Genomic DNA, 18,363 nt, shown 5'->3' with positions numbered 1-18,363 from the left:
TTTTTTTGTGTGCAAAGAAAACAAAAATAATGACATGAGAGTACCATGACGCATGTGCGCAGTGCTGCTGACGTAGAGCCTGCCGTACCTTGTTTTCAATCAAAGGAACATGCATACATCGCGGTACTGTTTTTTTGAATGTCTGTCAAACTCTGATACGGAAGAGAAGAAAGTGTTATTTTTGTTTTCTTTGTGAACAAAAAGTATTCTCATAGCTTCAAAAAATTTCAGCTGAACCACTGATGTCACAAGGACTATTTTAATGATGTCCTTACTACGTTTCTGGGCCTTGAACATGTCAGTTGTGTCAGAAACCTCTTGTATTTCATCAAAAGAATCTTGATTTGTGTTCTGAAGATGAACGAAGGTCTTACGGGGTTGGAACGACATGAGGGTGAGTAATTAATGACAGAATTTTCATTTTTGGGTGAACAAACCCTTTAACAATCAATGCCACCACCTTCTCTGTCAGCACTCTTGTGAGAAAAAAATCATTAGACAAAAGCTTGTAAAGAATGCAATGTTTATTGAATTTTACCCCAACTATAGCAAACTGTATTTTGTTTCTGTGTGATTCATATGAAACAGAAAATGATCCATTGTAGAGATGTAAACTCAAAATATAGAGACCAAATGTCTTGCTAAAAAGCCCTCAGGAGCTCAGCTGAGAGCACTTACTAAACCAACCCTTGCTCATCTTGCCACATAAATTCTGAACTCACAAATGCTGTGCAGAAAGCTGAATTTTGATATTTGTTTTTGGATGTAGTTCAGTCCCAGATGATTTACTTACAGGTCTGCTGTTTTTTGCTTTTGCGAGAGGCTTTGCTGGACTCACACCACACCGTCACACAGTCCTCCAGAAGCTTCAGGCTCCTGTCTTTCCGCCAACGCTGAGAACGGACCTTCATCATCTTTGACCCCTGCAGCATCAGCTGCACATCTTCATCGTCCAGCACACCTATGACACACACATACATCATTTTAAAATATGAGCACCTCCTGTTCTTTCTAAATGTTTTCCAGTCTGTCCAACACACCTGCTGCTGCATGCTGTAAATCTGAAGTGTCAAGTCTCTTAGAGGAACACACATACTATAATTCACTCATAATGTGCCGTCCCAAGGTTGTTCTCATATTCACAAAATTATATATGCCAGAGACGAACACTTCCCGGCACTGAGTCATACACCGTTTTAATATTTCATCCAAAACATGGACCAAAATCAACCCATTACTCAGGCATCTTCCAAAATAAATATATATGTGCACACTCTCACATACTCGAGATGTGAGAGCACTGAGAGGTCAGAAGGTACAGTCACAAACTCGAGGGATGATGTCATCCCACAGTGATGTAACACACCAATATCTGTGTGTCAACGTCAGCAGCAATGACTGCACGTATAACAGGACACCATATCACAATAAAAGGAAAATCATTTCTTCTATGTTTTTGCCATGTTTTCATTCTTAATCATCAACATATGTTTGTTTTCCAGATTAAAGTGGCCTGCTCTCCTTCACAGGCTTGTGCAAGCTTGGAAAAAAGACTATTCACTGAGAGCAAAGATTGCAAAATTGCCAACAGTGCACACTGAGCTCTTTATAGACTTTTCAAAGCTAGGTTAAGCCTGGCTGTGCAGAGTGTTGCTGTGTTACAATAGGCTGAGGTGAAAAAAAAAATAAAACACCGGATGAGGGAGGAATTCAGTAAGAAGGAACTGCGTTTGTTGAAAGCGTTGCTTTTTTTTTTTTACAAACACTATTTTGTTTTAGTGCAAATTCATGCAAATCAGGTAAAATCTCGCTAACTTCAGTTAGCAACCTAACAGCTTATCCTACTAACTCAGTTAGTATAGTGTAAAGTGGTTGAGAAAAGCTCATTTGATTAGCTTGAACAAGATATGGATAACTACCATCATGACCAATAGAAAATGCACACAAATATATGCTAACAATCAAACGTTTACTATATATTTGGAATAACAGTATGTTTTTTTAAATAAGGTTATTCTGCTCACTAAGGCTGCATTTATTTAATCAAAAATATATAAAAATTTAATATGTGAAATATTACATTTAAAAATAACTAAAAATAACTAAATATTTTAAAATAAAATGTATTTATGATGAAATCATTATGATTTGCTGCTCATAAAACAATTTTAAGGGCAGCTGTGCTCCTTAATATTTTTGTGGAACTTTTTTTCAGCATTCTTTGGTGGATATAAAGTTCAAAAGAAAAAAGAAAAAAAGAAGTTCTGCATTGAAATACCGTGGGTAAATGTGTTCAGTGAATTCACCCCGATTCTCTGCCAGAGCTTTGCTCTAGTCAGCACTACTTCAAAACCTCTGTTCTTCATCAGCTCTCTAAAATATGATAAAACACTGCTTTCTTTATATTAATTTATTTTTAATACTTTTCATGTGACTTCAGAGTAAAATAACTACATTACAGAGAAAAAGTGGAGTGACAATAATGGGCCTAGAAGTAAATACTACAAAAAAGTTGGCAATCAACAAAAGAGAAATGACTAAGAGAGAGGCCATGCAAACTCCCTCAACTCTTCCTGCTAAACAGCCAAGAGTTTTAGCAGCAAAGAGACCCTCACCACAGCAACCAGAATGATTGTATAAGTGAAAGACAGCACAGGGGGCAGGGGAAAAAGAGGACGGAGGGAGAGAGAGAGAGAGAGAGAGAGAGTGTTTTGCCAGAGTACAGAGACAAAGCTACTGGAAACAAGGCAATGAAATGCTACCACAAACTAAACTAAATGATGTATAATGAAGAAGACTTAGAGAAATATATGATTTGAGGTCAAAAGAAGCACTCAGTATTTTTCCTTCATTCTCAAAACTACAAATGAATGGTACTTTTGATAAATATGGCCACCCACATAAGAAGACTCCAATGCAACTCTTCAGTAACGCTGTTATTGTTAATTAAAACTATTACAAATGTTAATTCACTTAAGCTCAAATAAAATATAAATATCAGATCAGATGAACAAAATCACATGACCAGCTGAATTTCACTCACTTCGTAACAAAAGCAAAACATTCCTGAGTGTTCCTAAGGGAAACCTGAAATTACTGAACACAATAAAAGCTGAAAAAAAAAAACAGCTCATGGCTGTGATGTCACAAACATGAACCTCCTATAAACAAAGAGCCTCTGAAAGTTTCTTTCTTTAGAAGTTGGTGCTTTTTGTTCTGTGATAATGTCACAAATATGGCTGGTATAAACATTTAAGTGCTGCGTAGACTAAAAGATGTAACAACAGCCCACAACACCCAACCGTAGTCACTTATTTCATATGCAAACAAGTTAGCCAGTCATAACAAAGGTCAGTTACTTTGAGATCATAATGATACAGTACTGAAAACAGAACATTTCATTTTACCGTAAAGTAAGAGATACTATGTAGGAAACTGGTCATGCAAAATGAAAATTACCACTTCGGGTCCTTTTCAGTTCAAGAAACCTCAATTAACTTTAAGTACACTACTGCTCAAAAGTTTGGGGCTAGCAAGATTTGAATTTTTATTTTTATTTTTATTTTTTGAAAGTCATACTTTTACTCAGCGAGAATGCATTAAATTTGAGTTACAGTTAGAACTTTTATAATGCTATAAAATATTTCTATTTCAAATACAATAAATGCTGTTCTATTGAACTTTATATTCATCAAAGAACACACCCAATAAATCTGTCACTGTATCCACAGAACCTGATTTTACCAAGTGTGACATGTTCCTGGATCAACATTGTGATTAATCAATCAGATCTGAAGAACCAGTTAACAGTTTTTTTGAAGGTTAGGCTTACAATCAGTGTTTGGTGTTTGTACATTAGTGTCACTCATCTATTATTTCCTCTGAGTTTAGGGATCACTCATGGTTAAGGTTAGGTTTAGGTGTAGGGATATGGTTAATACTACATTTTTGGATTAAAATGTTGTTCCGGGGGCAACAAAGTATGTTGACCTAGGAACACATCTAACTCAGCAAAATCAGGACATGCCACTGTTTCCACAAGAATATTAAGCAGCACAGCTGTTTTAAACATTGCCAATGATAAGAAATGTTTCTTGAGTAGCAAATTAGTAAATTAGAATGATTTCTAAAGGATCATGTGACACTGAAGACTGGAGTAATGATGCTGAAAATTCAGCTTTAACATAACAGGAATAAATTACCTTTGAAAACATATTAAAACAGCTCTTTTAAACTGCTTTTACTGTATTTTTAGTCAAATATATGTAGTCTTGGTGAAATTAAGAGACTTCTTTCTAAAGCCTGAACAAAAATATTTGAACAGTAACATAGACTTCAGTGAAAAAATAAAATGGTTTTTAAAACTTGTATTAGATGATCCCTTAAATGTAATAGTTGGTGAACAGATGACTCATGCTTTACAACATTTAGACTACTAGAGTTACCTACAGTTCACCTGAGGTTCATCTTGTCAATAGTGAGCATATCTATATTTAGAATAAATGTGGGCATGATTCCATGGATGACTTATTCTCTCTCATTACTTTATGATTTAGCAGAAGCACAAGAACAGTCAACCAACTAGAGCAAGCTGGGAGAAACACAATTTAAATAAACCCATCACATTGGGTTAATAAGCAAATCTCCTACCTCAAACCACTGAATAATTATTTTCTTGCACAAAAACCTCTTAAATGATTCCCACTGAAAGGCTTTATTTTGAAGTACTGACATCGTAACATTAAATCACACCACTGTAGAGCACCAACTTGCTCAGCCTCTTCATACAAGACACTCAACATAATTTTACAAGTGCAATAAATGTGAACAATACACTTATACCATATCTACTGATGCCAGTAGCCATGGCAGAGATAAACCTGCAGCACAGCGGTAGCCATGGAACAAGTCTTATAAGGAAGCAGACAGACTGGCTAAACCGACCGTCTGCTAGCTGCCTCACGCCACAGAAATCAGCTAATTCTAATCACATAGCGACTCTTTCACCTAGATATCACACTATAGAGACTGTGTCTGTTCCCTGAACTAGAAAATACAAAAAACGTCATAACCAACTATTTAATTGATGTTCAACAAATAAAAAACAGCTGTAATACGGATAAACAAATGATAAAGCTTGGCTTATTGAATATCAGGTCCCTTTCTACGAAAGCACTTTTTGTAAATAACATGATTACCGATCATAACCTAGATGTGCTCTGTTTGGCAGAAACCTGGCTAAAACAAGATGATTACATTTTTTTAAATGAGTATACCTCCCAAGATTACTCCTATAAACATGAGCCGCATCCAAAAGGTAAAGGGGGAGGTGTTGCTACAATTTATAACAATATTTTCAGTACTTCTCAGAGGGCAGGCTTCAGGTATAACTCGTTTGAAGTAATGGTGCTTCATATTACGTTATCCAGAGAAACAAGTGTTAATGATAAATCCCCTGTGATGTTTGTACTGGCAACTGTATACAGGCCACCAGGGCACCATACAGAATTTATTAAAGAATTTGCTTATATTTTCTATTCGAGTTAGTGCTAGCTGCAGATAATGTTTTAATTTTGTTGGTGATGATGAAAATCCATGTTGATAATGAAAAAAGATGCATTGGAATCAGCATTCAACACGTGTCAGGACCTACTCATTGTCGAAATCATACTCTAGATTTAACATTGTGACATGGAATTGATGTTGATGGTAATGAAATTGTGCAGCAAAGTGATGATATCTCAGATCATTATCTAGTTTTGTGCAAACTTCATATAGCTAAAACTGTAAATTCTACTCCTTATAACAAGTATGGTAGAACCATCAATTCTACCACAAAACACTGCTTTGTAAGTAATCTTCCTGATTAATCTCAATTTCTCAGCATATCCAATAGCTCAGAACAATTTGATGATGTAACAGCAACTATGGACTCTCTCTTTTCTAGCATTTTAGATACGTTTTCTCATTTATGTTTAAATTAGGTTAAGGAAAACAGTCTGACACCATGGTATAATGAGCACACTCGCATCCTAAAGAGATCAGCCCGGAAAAATATAGCGCAGCTGCAGGAAAACAAAATTAGAGGTATTTCATATTGCTTGGCGGGAAAGTACGCTATCCTACAGAAAAGCATTAAAAACTGCTATATCGAATTATTTTTTGTCTCTTTTAGAAGAAAACAAACATAACCACAGGTATTTATTCAATACAGTGGCTAAATTAATGAAAAACAAAGCATCAACAGGTGTTGACATTTCCCAACAGCACAGCAGTAATGACTTTACGAACTACTTTACTTCCAAGATCGATACTATTAGAGATAAAATTGTAACCATGCATCCGTCAAGCTACAGTATCGCATCAGATAGTGCTCTATAGATCCCCTGAGGAACAATTCCACTCATTCTCTACTGTAGGAGAGGAAGAATTGTATAAATTGTTAAATCATTTAAACCAACAACATGTATGTTAGACCCTATTCCATCTAAGCTCCTAAAAGAGGTGCTTCCAGAAGTCATAGATCCTCCTCTGACTATTATTAATTTGTCATTGTCATTAAGATATGTCCCCAAAAACCTTTCAAACTGTATGTTATTAAGCCTCTCATTAAAAAAACACGACCCCAAAGAACTAGTTAATTACAGACCAATCTCAAATCTCCCTTTCCTACCCAAGATACTAGAAAAGGTAGTATCCTCACAATTATATTCCTTCTTAGAGAAAAAATGGTATCTTCAAGGATTTCCAGTCAGGATTTAGACCGTATCATAGTACTGAGACTGCTCTCCTTAGAGTTGCAAATGACCTGCTCTTATCATCAGATCGTGGCTGTATCTCTCTATCAGTGCTACTGGATCTTAGCGCTGCGTTCGACACTATCGACCACAACATTCTTTTGCATAGACTAGAAAACTTTGTTGGCATTAGTGGAAGTGCATTAGCATGGTTCAAATAATACTTATCTGATCGCCATCAATTCGTAGCTGTGAATGAAGAGATATCATATCAATAAAAAGTGCAGTATGGAGTACCTCAAGGCTCAGTACTAGGGCCGTTACTTTTCATGCTTTACATGTTACCCCTGGGAGATATCATCAGGAAACATGGTGTTAGCTTTCATTGTTATTAGATTAGATTAGATTCAACTTTATTGTCACTGCACATGTAAGGTACAAGGCAACGAAATATGCTAATGACACTCAGCTCTATATAACTTCGCGGCTCAGTGAAACATACCAATTTGAAAAACTAACGGAATGTATAGTCGATATAAAAAACTGGATGACAAGTAATTTCTTACTGCTAAATTTTGAAAAAAAAAGAGGTGTTAATTATCGGACCTAAAACCTCCGGATGTAATAACCTAGAACACTGTCTAAGACTTGACGGCTGCTCTGTAAATTCTTCGTCATCAGTTAGGAACCTAGGTGTGCTATTTGATAGCAATCTTTCCTTTGAAAGCCACGTTTCTAGCATTTGCTCAAAAATCTATCTATATTACGACCTATGCTCTCAATGTCAAATGAAGAAACATTAATTAATGTGTTCATGACCTCGTGTTTAGATTATTGTAATGCTTTTTTGGGTGGTTGTTCTGCATGCTTAATAAACTCCAGTTGGTCCAAAATGCAGCAGCTAGAGTTATTACTATAACCAGGAAGTATGACCTTATTCAACCCTCTACATTGCAAGTAAATCACTCGCATATTAAATCTTCACTCTGGGCAACTTAATGAAGTCTAATATTAGCCAATGGCTAATAAATTCTTAGATTTTACTCACCAGTGTGTGAGTTGGTGGCTAAGTATAAGTTTAGCTCAGATATATTTTCACTCGCCGAACACACTGACTGAGCGCTTCAGAGTTTCACTCTCTGTCAAGCGATGTGTGATATTTTTCAGTTCATGTCAATGGATGTGCAGCTCACCTGTGTTTGTGTATTTGGCCTATCGTAAACTCTAGTTTGAAGGTGCACAACTCGCCATCGCCATCGCTTTCTCTCACACGCGCAAAGTGAGAGAGAAAAAGTAAGTGAGACTAACATAACATGCAAAATTGATGTGCTACGTGTAAACTATATTCTTTGTTGTATTTCCCTGTCAAAATAACGCAGTTCCTTTGGAATTCTTCAGCTTTTAAAAACTAATAATTATTATTATTATTATTATTATTATTATTATTATTATTATTATTATTATTATTATCAGTATTGTTAGTTTTTTCCAATTTTTACAGGAACACTGATTGACCAAAAAAAGCACCACCACCAGTCCTAAGCTCAGTTAAATGGATACTCCACCCCAAAATGAAAGTTTTGTCATTAATCACGTACCCCCATGTCGTTCAAAACCCGTAAAAGCTTAATTCGTCTTCGGAACACAATTTAAGATATTTTGGTTGAAAACAGGGAGGCTTGTTACGGTCCCATAGACTGGCGAGTAAATTACACTGTCAAGGTCCAGAAAAGTATGAAAGACATCGTAAGAATACTCCATCTGCCATCAGTGATTCAAACGTAACGTTATGAAGCAACTAAGTATATATTGTGCGCTGCTTGCATTCAGCGGATATTCTCCAAAATGGCGCTACAGTGATGCAGAGAGACACAGAGGAGACAAATCGTAGAATAAAGTCATTATTTCTGTTTTCTTCGCATACAAAAAGTATTCTCATTGCTTCATAACATTACGGTTGAACCACTGATGGAAGATGGGCTATTCCGATGATGTCTTTCATACTTTTCTGGACCTTGATCTCTAGAAGTAATCTATAACAATTTCAACTAAAATGAATGTTTCATCATGTTTCATTTATTTGACAAATAATTTTGTATTGTAGTGTATGGGGCATCATGCAATCATTATTTTTGAGGGGGCACAAGTGAAGGGGGGGGGGGTTCCCATGCTTGTCATGTGACAAACAGCAGCCACAATACCACTGTATGACTGATGGTCTGAGGTCACCGTAGCCACCAGATCCAGTCTGTATCCAGATCAGATGGTCACTGCAGTCACCCGAATCCAGTACGTATCCAGACCAGATGGTGGATCAGCACCTACAGAGGACCTCTACAGCCCGAAAGTCAGCGGAGACCAGGACTAATAGATTCCTGGTTTCTCCCAAGGTTTTTTCTCCATTCTGTCACCGATGGAGTTTTGGTTCCTTGCCGCAGTCGCCTCTGGCTTGCTTAGTTGGGAACACTTATTATCCAGCGATATCGTTGACTTGATTGCACAGATACTATTTAAACTGAACTGAGCTGGATGATGACATCACTGAATTCAATGATGAACTGCCTTTAACTGAAAATTTAGTGTTTACTATTGTCATTTTGCATTATTGACACACTATTTTCCTATTAAATACTGTAAAGTGCTTTGACACAATCTGTATTGTTAAAAGCACTATATAAATAAAGGTGACTTGACTTTACTTAAAACGACTCAACAATTCAGCATAGGTTGCCATGGAAGATAATACAAATGAGCACAACATTAAACAGAGTTAATTAAACCTAAACGAAGCAGTGTTATCACCCACATGCAATAGTTTAAGCTAAACTCTTTCTAATGCAACTGCAGTCAAAGTGCTGCAGTTATGGGAAGAAGCCAGGGAATGCAAACGAGTCCTCAGAGGATCTTGTACTCAATACAGCAACAACATTCAACTCATTCATGATCAAATGCAGAAGAAACCCAGCTAAAACAGGCAGAGGTGTGATAGCTAAACATCTAAAGAAAGACCTGCTGAGGTCAATAAAAATGCCCTAGTTACTTTTCTTGGAAATCAGCCATTGTTCTTAAAGAATGCTGCACATCGTTTGTTTCGTAATTTGTGACAATACAGGCATAATGACATAATAATCCATTTTACATTTTTTCAAATATTTATTTCTCTCCACCTTCCTACACGCAGTTTCTTTCAAAAGCCTGAAGCATAAACTAGCACAGTTATTTTGGTTTGGTTTGAGAACTAGGCTGATATTAACATGAGATGTGCTAGTTTCAGATATCAGCTTGCTGCATAATAAGATATCACATGTAGAATGGTTTTTATGTGGACAGCACAAGCAAGGGTCATAGGTGTAGGTGGTGGTGATCTCAGCTGGAGTCATGCTGCTGAAGGGCGGAGATGAGAGGTAAACATGAGTGGGAAAATAATAACTGTGCGAGAACAGTCAGTCGTTATGAGTGTGGCAGTGTGGTTATGTGCGGGTTATGCTAAATTACAAAAAAATAATATGTCAGGCCATCCCAGACACACCAAAAAAGCATAATACTGCATTACATATATATAAACGCAACGCCATCCTAATCTTACTGTTCACACAACAAATAACTCTTTCTTGGCCCAAAACATCTAGAAAAGGTTGTTGAAAAACAACGCAGGGGTCTCTTGACACATTTTTCTAAACTTTAAAGAATACATTTTAACTTTTAATTTTTTTGGCATAAAAAAAGAAAGAAAAGAAAATCACACAATTCTGCATCTAAATAACAACAGCAAAAAACAACAACAGAAACTTCTCCCTGCTCTGTCAGCTCTCATATCAAAAGTAATACAAACACTCTTGGGATGACCAACCAATCAAACCAGATCTAACGGTTGTATATCTAATTATAATTGTATAAACATTACAAAGCCAGGTCCAAATCCAAAAATAATGTGCATTAGCATATCCTTTACCAAAAGCAGGTCAAAAAAATGACACCTTAACAATAAAGGGTTAATAAAACACAGAGAAACTCATGGGGTTATTATGCTAGATATCTTAAAACATCCATATGTCACGCAAAATGAACATTTGTCAGAGAGTAAAGGTCTACTGATTAAGTGGAAAGACTGAATCTGCTCATTTTACTCCTTTCAACTTCTAGGGTTGAAAACAAGTTAGTGTCTGAGATTAAGTTGAGATTAAGCATGCATACCTAAAGTAACATTCAGGGTATATTAGACATTTTTGTCCTTATTTGTAGCCTATTAAGATCTCACCAAGCCTCCGAAGCGGGTCGTGGGTTTTTGACTCGTGCGCTTTGGGTTCAGTCTGAACTGTCTCTGGTTTCTTCTTCCTCCCCAGCATAATGACTGTCCCTTCGGCTCCAGGCAGAACTTATTATAACCGTCTTGAGGTAAATGTGAATAATCAATAGACACAAACTATCCAAAAGATGCGTTTAAAGGTCTGGGTCAGTGCATGTGAATCGCGGCGCTGCTGCTGCTGCTGCTGTCGCAACACTTGTCTCGTCTAAAAACGCCGCGCGTAACTCGAGTCCGGCGAGGAGCAGTAATATTACGCTGATGAACACGAGTCATTCACTCACACTCGATGACACGTTTACTGTGTCACAGCCGCTGCTTCATGGCAAACTATCTTAGTTTATTGTGTAATTGGTTTGTTACTTTTATTTTTAGTCTATTTTAACTTGCATAACTATCTTATGAGCAGGTGTCGCAAAAATAGGCTTTGGAGATCATCTGTTTCAAACCAAGCAAATGAAGCTGACTGAATGCAGAACATGAACTTTAACAGACTTTTCCCTGGACTCCACCTATTGGGTTTATTCATAGCAGCAAATGTTTTAAAACATGATTTGAGCTGCTGTGCGAGATTTAGCGAGCACTCACAAATCACTGTAAATGCTGCCATCTGCTGACGTACTAATGAAATGACGGGAAATAAATAAATAAATGAATTTAAATTATTTACACGCATTTTCTTTCAAATGAGCTTTTTTTTTATCAGGCTCGTATGAAAATATCGTTGGACATTTTTGAAAATTTGGCATTCAATAACTGACTAATAACATTTTCTTTGCCATTTAAGGAGCCTGATAAAAATGCGCATTTAAAAGAAAAAGAAAAAATCTCAAATGTTTCAAGAGTCAAAATAGATTGTATCCGTTGTGAGCACTTTTGTACTTAAGTGACAAAGGTGTCATGTTATTCATGGAAGGCAGCACCTGAGAATGTTTTAATATCTCTACATAAGCTAGGTTACACTGATAACGTAGGCTAAATAATATAACACGCCCTGCAAGTAAAATATAGACGCGATTTTATATAAAGAATATATAAATGAAATACTGGAAGCAAGTACAAAAATATCTAACTACGCAGATCATTGCTAAAAACCTGTTAAACAGTTACATTTAACACACTGACCTGTATACAGGTTTTTCAGGTCCCTCTATAATGCTGTAAACATGCACGCGCACGCACGCAAACGCACACATTTATTTACTTATCTAAATGGGGACATTCCATTTACTTATGTTGTTTTTATATAGAGTTTGTTATAAATACTATAACTTAACCCACACACTAACAGAACACTTTCTGCATCTTTACAAATGAAAAAAAAAAAATGTCAGTTTAGTTCACTTCCTCCCAAAACATACTAACACAAAAAAATACGAATACACAAATGTGTGTGTGTATATATATATATGTGTGTGTGTGTGTGTATGTGTGTGTGTATATGTATATATATATATATATATATATATATATAGATATATATAATATATATATATATATATATATATATATAATAACTGCAGCACAAGACAAAAGCACAAAACCCGAATGACATATGCTCTGCAATAAGAATTTATTATAGTTTGTGACAGACACTCTTTGCAGGTTAGATCTCTGTTCTTTGCATTGAGGTGAATAGATTTCTGCATAGTATTTGTAAGTCACAGAGAAAGGCCATTAACAGGGAAAACAGTCTAGTGGAGTTAAAACATGTACACCCCAAGATTTCCAAATAAAAGTACTTATTATATTCATACAAAATATACGTATAATATATACTGTGTAGAAAACAAACAAACAAAAAATATTAAGGAAAAACATTTCAAGTAACATCTTGAAAGAAACGACTGTGCACCTAAGTGCACTTTGTAAACCATATATAAACTAAAATAAAGGGGAAAAAAAAGATAATATATGTTTATTTACAAGGTTAACTTAAGCAAGGCTTTGTACAAATGTTACAAAATCGTTTGACACACACACACAACCAAAAACAATACACACACAATCAAATACACACACACACACACACATGAATCAAATTAACCAATTTCACCACCAATGAGCCATTACACAAAGTAGATGAACATGTGGGAAGGTGAACACACCACACTGCCTCTCATGGATAGTAATGTAGTGAGTTACTGGTAGAATTATGCACCTGCTCTAAACTCAATGGCCTATGTTAAAACTAGTAAAACTGTCACTATCAACACTGTTCCTGTTTGATATAACACTGTTTAACCAATACTGCACCGGCACATTTGAAGAATTGGTTCATCTGGGACTTGGAAACACAATAGCACTCCATGGCAAGTCGTGAGGGTCTTGGCAGTAACTATGGCAACACTGAAAAGCCCCTTTACCTAGCAGGTGAAGTAAATCTGAGTAAAAGTAATGTAAATGTGACTTAACCAAGGGCTTTAAACAGTTTTTATTTTGGATTCACACGCCAACCTAAAGGGCTGTTCACACCGACAGCGATTTGCAGTGACAAAGTGACTGGATTCATTTTCATTGAGAAAGATTTGAGGCAACATAAGCAACATTGCTCGCTCAGCTGCATACAGAAGAGACCTTGTTTCTGCAAATGAACAGCAATGTGATGCAGCAACAATAGGAAGACAGACCAGGGCTAGGCAAAAATTTAGTTTCAGCTCCCTTTCAATTCAAGGAAATTCAATACGATCAAATTCGGTCACCCTAACGTAAGTTGATTTGGAATTTGAATTGGACTTCAAGGAATTAAAGTAGAACTTACAATTCAAAGAAATTTCAACAGGTAATGATGTTCTGGGAAATTAAGTGTTTTTCCACCTTTTGCCTAATTTGTAAAATTGCAAAAATGTATATAAATATAAGTACAAATTTTAATAGGTAGCATCAAATGAGGCAGATGTTTGTCTTGATAACTCTTTCATTTCTCTTTACAAATGACACAAAGGCGTTTTCACACCTGGCTTGCTTGGAGCATTTGTTTCAGAAGCTGACACATTTTCTCCTTTAGTTCTGATCATTTAAACATGGCAATCGCATTCAGATCCGCACCGAAACAATCAGCCCGAGAAGGACTGAAAAAGGTGGTTCGCTTTTGGTGAGAATGCAATCTAACTTAACGAACCAACAACCCAAGGTGTATCATAATTCATAATGTGTTAAATCAATGGGTGAGCACATTTATGACAGTTGAAATTCAAAGAGCATCTCTTCATTATAAAATGTTATTGCTCTTCTCCGAAACAGGTGTATTGCAAGAATGCTGTCCCAATGAAGCCTTGACATACATGTACATTTAAACATATGAGTGTGTGTAGCAATCCATTCTGATGGATGACATGAAGAGCGGAATCCTGGAACATGAACAAGTTCACTCTGACCAATGAAAGGACCGTTTTACGCACATTCAACATACATCAATAAAATTTCATACAATTTGAAATCAACACATCCTAAATCAAAAAAAACCCAAAATAAAATGAAACACTAGCCCCTTTCACACAGTAATACCAGTAAATTGCTGTAAAAATGCTCTGTTCACACAGGCAACGAAGTTCCATCTTTTAAACGGTAAAGCACCATTTACACATCGGTGTCAAATCTTAACTGCTGTGCCTCCTGGTGTTGTGTTTGTAAACATGGAGGGGTACACGCGGTCAGTGTTTCGGTTGATGTTTTCGTTTTTGTGTCAAACGTTCACATTCATGCACAATTTTGGCCCAGAGATATTGCATTACATGACTTCAAATCGAACTACACAGTGTGGAGTAAATGCATCGTTTGCATCAGAGTGTTATAATTGGCCCAGAGGCGTTGAATTTCAGTGGCTCTGGATTGGCCCAGAGTAGACGTCTTACATCAGCGCATTCTGAACTCATACACACTCATATTGGTAATCTTCATTCTGCGTTCACACACAGCATCATTGTGGTAATTTACTGGTAATGTTACAACTTCTCAAATTGCCAGAACAAATTTACCGGTATTTTTGAAAAGATCCTGTTCACACATGATTTCTTAATGGTAATCTACCAGTAATTTACCAGTAAACTCTGTATGTGTGAAAGGGGCTATTGTAACAATTTAAATCCCTCTTCCGGAACAAAGCAAACACTCTACAGGTATGAAAATGCCCTTGTTGCAGTTTTATTTGAATTTCAGTTCATTTTAATTCCACTTAATAAAATTCCATTTTTAAATTTGCTACCTCAATTTAAATTCTGTTCAAATTCCAAAACTGAACTAGAATTTAAAATCATTCTCAATCTAATTCTGAATGGTGCACAATGGTGCTCACATCATCCACTACTAGACACAGTTGGACACTACAGCAAAGTCTCTTTAAGGGAGGACATGTCACTCGGCAGCCGTCTTTGAAATGCCTCTCGGGCACGCAAGTGCAGCTCCTATATCTTTGAATGGGGAAACATCAAATTCTTAAAAACTTTTTGCCAAGCTTAATAAGATTAAATTTCATATCTGAAATCACCAAAGTAATCTGACAACAACTGTATCATATTTGTTGTTTATTTTGCTCAAACAGCATAAAAAAAGCTTATTTTTCAGACTAGACCAGCCAGTGCGCATTCACAGTCCTAAGTGCACATCTCAGAACACTGACTGTTTCTATAGCAACCGGGACTTCTAACTGCAGTGACTTTACCAATTAGCAATTGGCTCTTTCATTCAGAAGGCGGGGCTTCCTGCGATTGAGCAGCCATATCGAGCGCTGCACTTTTCCCCATTCAAAACTATACGAGTGACATGTCTTGGGTATTCTATAGTCTTTGACTATAGTGAGTATGAACACCTAGCGGTCAACAGTACTTAATCAACCACATAATCGCTGTCAGTGTGAGCAGTGTGAACAGACTGAGGACGCAGCTACAACACAACCCAAATCCAGCTCTCTTGGTTCACTAGCCTGTACACACCATCACTGCTACAGGAAATCACGAAAGCGTGAGGTAGGCAGGGCCCGCCGTGCAGTAGGGGCTTCAGTCTCTGAGCACTCTGGGTGGGACTCTCCAACGTCCTGCTTTTCAACAGGGGAGGGTGACGCTAGAGGTTTGGGGGGCAGCGCCAGTGGTTTTTTCACTGAACAGTCCGTAGGAGAGACCACCACGGTGTGCCTCCTCCATGCACGTCTCTTTCGGCGTGTCTCTGGCGAGAGCTGCTTCCTCAGGCCGACGCTGCGTAGATCATCCGCCGAGCCCATCAGACGAGCCCGGACCTGATCCGCCAGGGAACCCTGCCCAGTGGACAACAAGCAGCTCTTACTTCCTAGACCGGCTGCGGAATTTGGCGTGCACTCGTTTCGCACGTTAACCCCTTTAGAGGAGGATTTGGCTTTGGGGGACTGAGAGGAAGAGGAATCAAGGATTTGAGTCGCACCTGACCGCCGTTCTCCCTCCGTGGTGGAGGAGCTGGACTGTTCGGAAAGATCCACTGAGGGCCCTTTGGATTTGTCTGCCTTGAGCCGACGGCGCGCGAGGGTGTCGCACTGTATGAGGCGGTGGGAGTTAAAAGAGGGGCGGCTGTGGAGGCGCTGGGAGGCGGATGATGAGTAAGAGGTGCTTGAAGGAGTAGATGAACGTGCTGCGCTATCTTCAGGACTGGTTGTGAGGGGAGGAGGAGGCGGAGCAAGGGATAAGCCAGAGGCAGAATGAGGCGTGTGCGATTTGCAGTGGGCATAGAGGAAACTGCGTGGTGCGGTTGGTTCGGGTGAGGTGTGTGAGTTCTGGCTTGAATGGCTTGGTTTTTCCGGCCTCTCTTGGGTGAGGGAGCGCGAAGCGAATCCGCTTTCATTATCGGTTTCACTCACCAGTTCACTATGCTCGTCGTCTGCATCTTCACCCCGCCCCTCTGATGTTAAACTCCGCCCCAGAGTGGACAGAGTAGAGTAACCTGACACAATAGACCGTGCATCATCTCCTCGCCAGCTGCGACCTTTCACTTCAGACCTTTGCTCTTCCTCCTCGCTCAACAGCACCACTGGGGCCGCTTCCTCTGTGGAGGAAATGCTGGGAACTACTTCTTCCTTAAGCTCCTGTGCCTTCTCTCTCTCACACTCCTCCTCCTCCTCCTCTTCTTCATCCTCTTCTGCCTCCGCTCGAGGGGCGCAGAAGGATGCAACCTGCCCCATCTCTTGCAAGTCATCTTTTTCGGAGATGCAGGATTTAACGGGTTCGTGCTCAGAATCGTCATCAGTGCTGCTCCCAATGAGACGGCCGTTAGGCCGCTTCCGGCGCTTGCGTGTCACAGCCGACATAATCGATAACGTCAGGATATCCTTGGCAGTAAAGTCACGTTTTGATCCCCATGACCCCTAAGTATCAAATATTTACAAAAAAATTATTAAAACAAATATATTAATGTTAATTATTATGAAATAAAATTTATTATTAAATATGCATTAAATAAGATTAAAAAATATATATTTATATTAAATAAAAATGAAAGAAACCATTAGAGATACAATATAAATTAAAAAATTCACAATTTAACAATTAATAAAAAATCAAGAGAGCGAAATAAAACAATAACAATACTTATTTCATTACTAGTAAAAGTGAGCAAACAATACCTACAGTATTCTCATCAACCTTTACAACACAACAAACATATTAAATAGTTTCTGGTCAATACTGACCTTTGATTTTGCAGAATCACTGTTGGTTGAGTCTGGCCAGTTAAAAACAGGGAGAGATAGGGAGAGAGATTTTAAGAGGAAGTTAGTGAAATTAACAAATATTTCGGCACCATGTTAAATATATGCTGTATTAATGAGAGGCACAGAGGAGGATCAACCGTGTGATTGTCAGTAAGGTAACTTAATACATTAATAAACAAGACCTAGAGCAGCCTCTGTGTCAGTCATTGAGCATCACCCCCATAAACAGTGATTGTGAGACAGTGTTCACACAAGATCCAGTATAAACAGCATCTGTGTAATAAACAACCAGCCACTGATTGTCAGTTAATGTTCCAATGTGAACAGGGTCTTAGAAGAAGAAGTGAAGGAGCCAGTATATGCAGCAGTAAAGATAAAGCACACACTGATGACATCAACCCACGAAAGAAGCTATGGGAAGGCCTGGGCAGAAACAGTAATTGTCAGAGGGGGAGAAAGACAAAACAAACAGTTTGCCACCGCACACATGCCCCGTTTAACTGGCTTGGGCATCACTTTGTTTTCAAAAGTGACGTTAATTACGTTAACTCCTCAATATTAAGATTTTGCACAAATGATTTTACATGAATTTCACCTACATACCACTACCGTTCAATAGTTTTAAAAGAGAAAACATAAAATTACATTTGCAT

General features: G+C 37.8%; 2 protein-coding genes across 11 annotated transcripts in view; both read right to left on the bottom strand.

Moving 5' to 3' along the window:
- The window catches only part of LOC109045960 (1-phosphatidylinositol 4,5-bisphosphate phosphodiesterase delta-3-A), a 37,259-nt gene extending 25,762 nt beyond the window's left edge, over positions 1-11,497 (bottom strand). Inside the window, exons 1-2 of one of the 2 annotated variants that reach the window (XM_042720188.1) lie at positions 10,996-11,497; positions 794-961 (exon numbers count right to left, since the gene is read on the bottom strand). In XM_042720188.1, coding sequence (XP_042576122.1) covers positions 794-961; positions 10,996-11,083 — 256 coding nt within the window. In that variant the 5' untranslated portion in view covers positions 11,084-11,497. Of the gene's footprint in view, positions 1-793; positions 962-10,931 lie in introns of both variants that reach the window. The other variant, XM_042720189.1, reaches the window with a different exon arrangement.
- Positions 11,498-14,717: 3,220 nt separating this feature from the next.
- LOC109045977 (rho GTPase-activating protein 23-like) overlaps positions 14,718-18,363 on the bottom strand; it is a 64,430-nt gene continuing 60,784 nt past the window's right edge. For all 9 annotated transcript variants that reach the window (XM_042720186.1, XM_042720185.1, XM_042720183.1 and 6 more), the window contains 2 exons: positions 17,690-17,721; positions 14,718-17,365 (listed from right to left, as the gene is read on the bottom strand). In XM_042720186.1, coding sequence (XP_042576120.1) covers positions 15,980-17,365; positions 17,690-17,721 — 1,418 coding nt within the window. In that variant the 3' untranslated portion in view covers positions 14,718-15,979. The remainder of the gene's footprint in view (positions 17,366-17,689; positions 17,722-18,363) is intronic.

The sequence above is a fragment of the Cyprinus carpio genome, chromosome B3, assembly GCF_018340385.1.
Source record: "Cyprinus carpio isolate SPL01 chromosome B3, ASM1834038v1, whole genome shotgun sequence".
In the NCBI taxonomy this organism is placed as follows: Eukaryota; Metazoa; Chordata; class Actinopteri; order Cypriniformes; family Cyprinidae; genus Cyprinus; species Cyprinus carpio.
The sequence above is the reverse complement of the archived record's forward strand: the minus strand, read 5'-3'. Positions and strand labels throughout refer to the sequence as shown.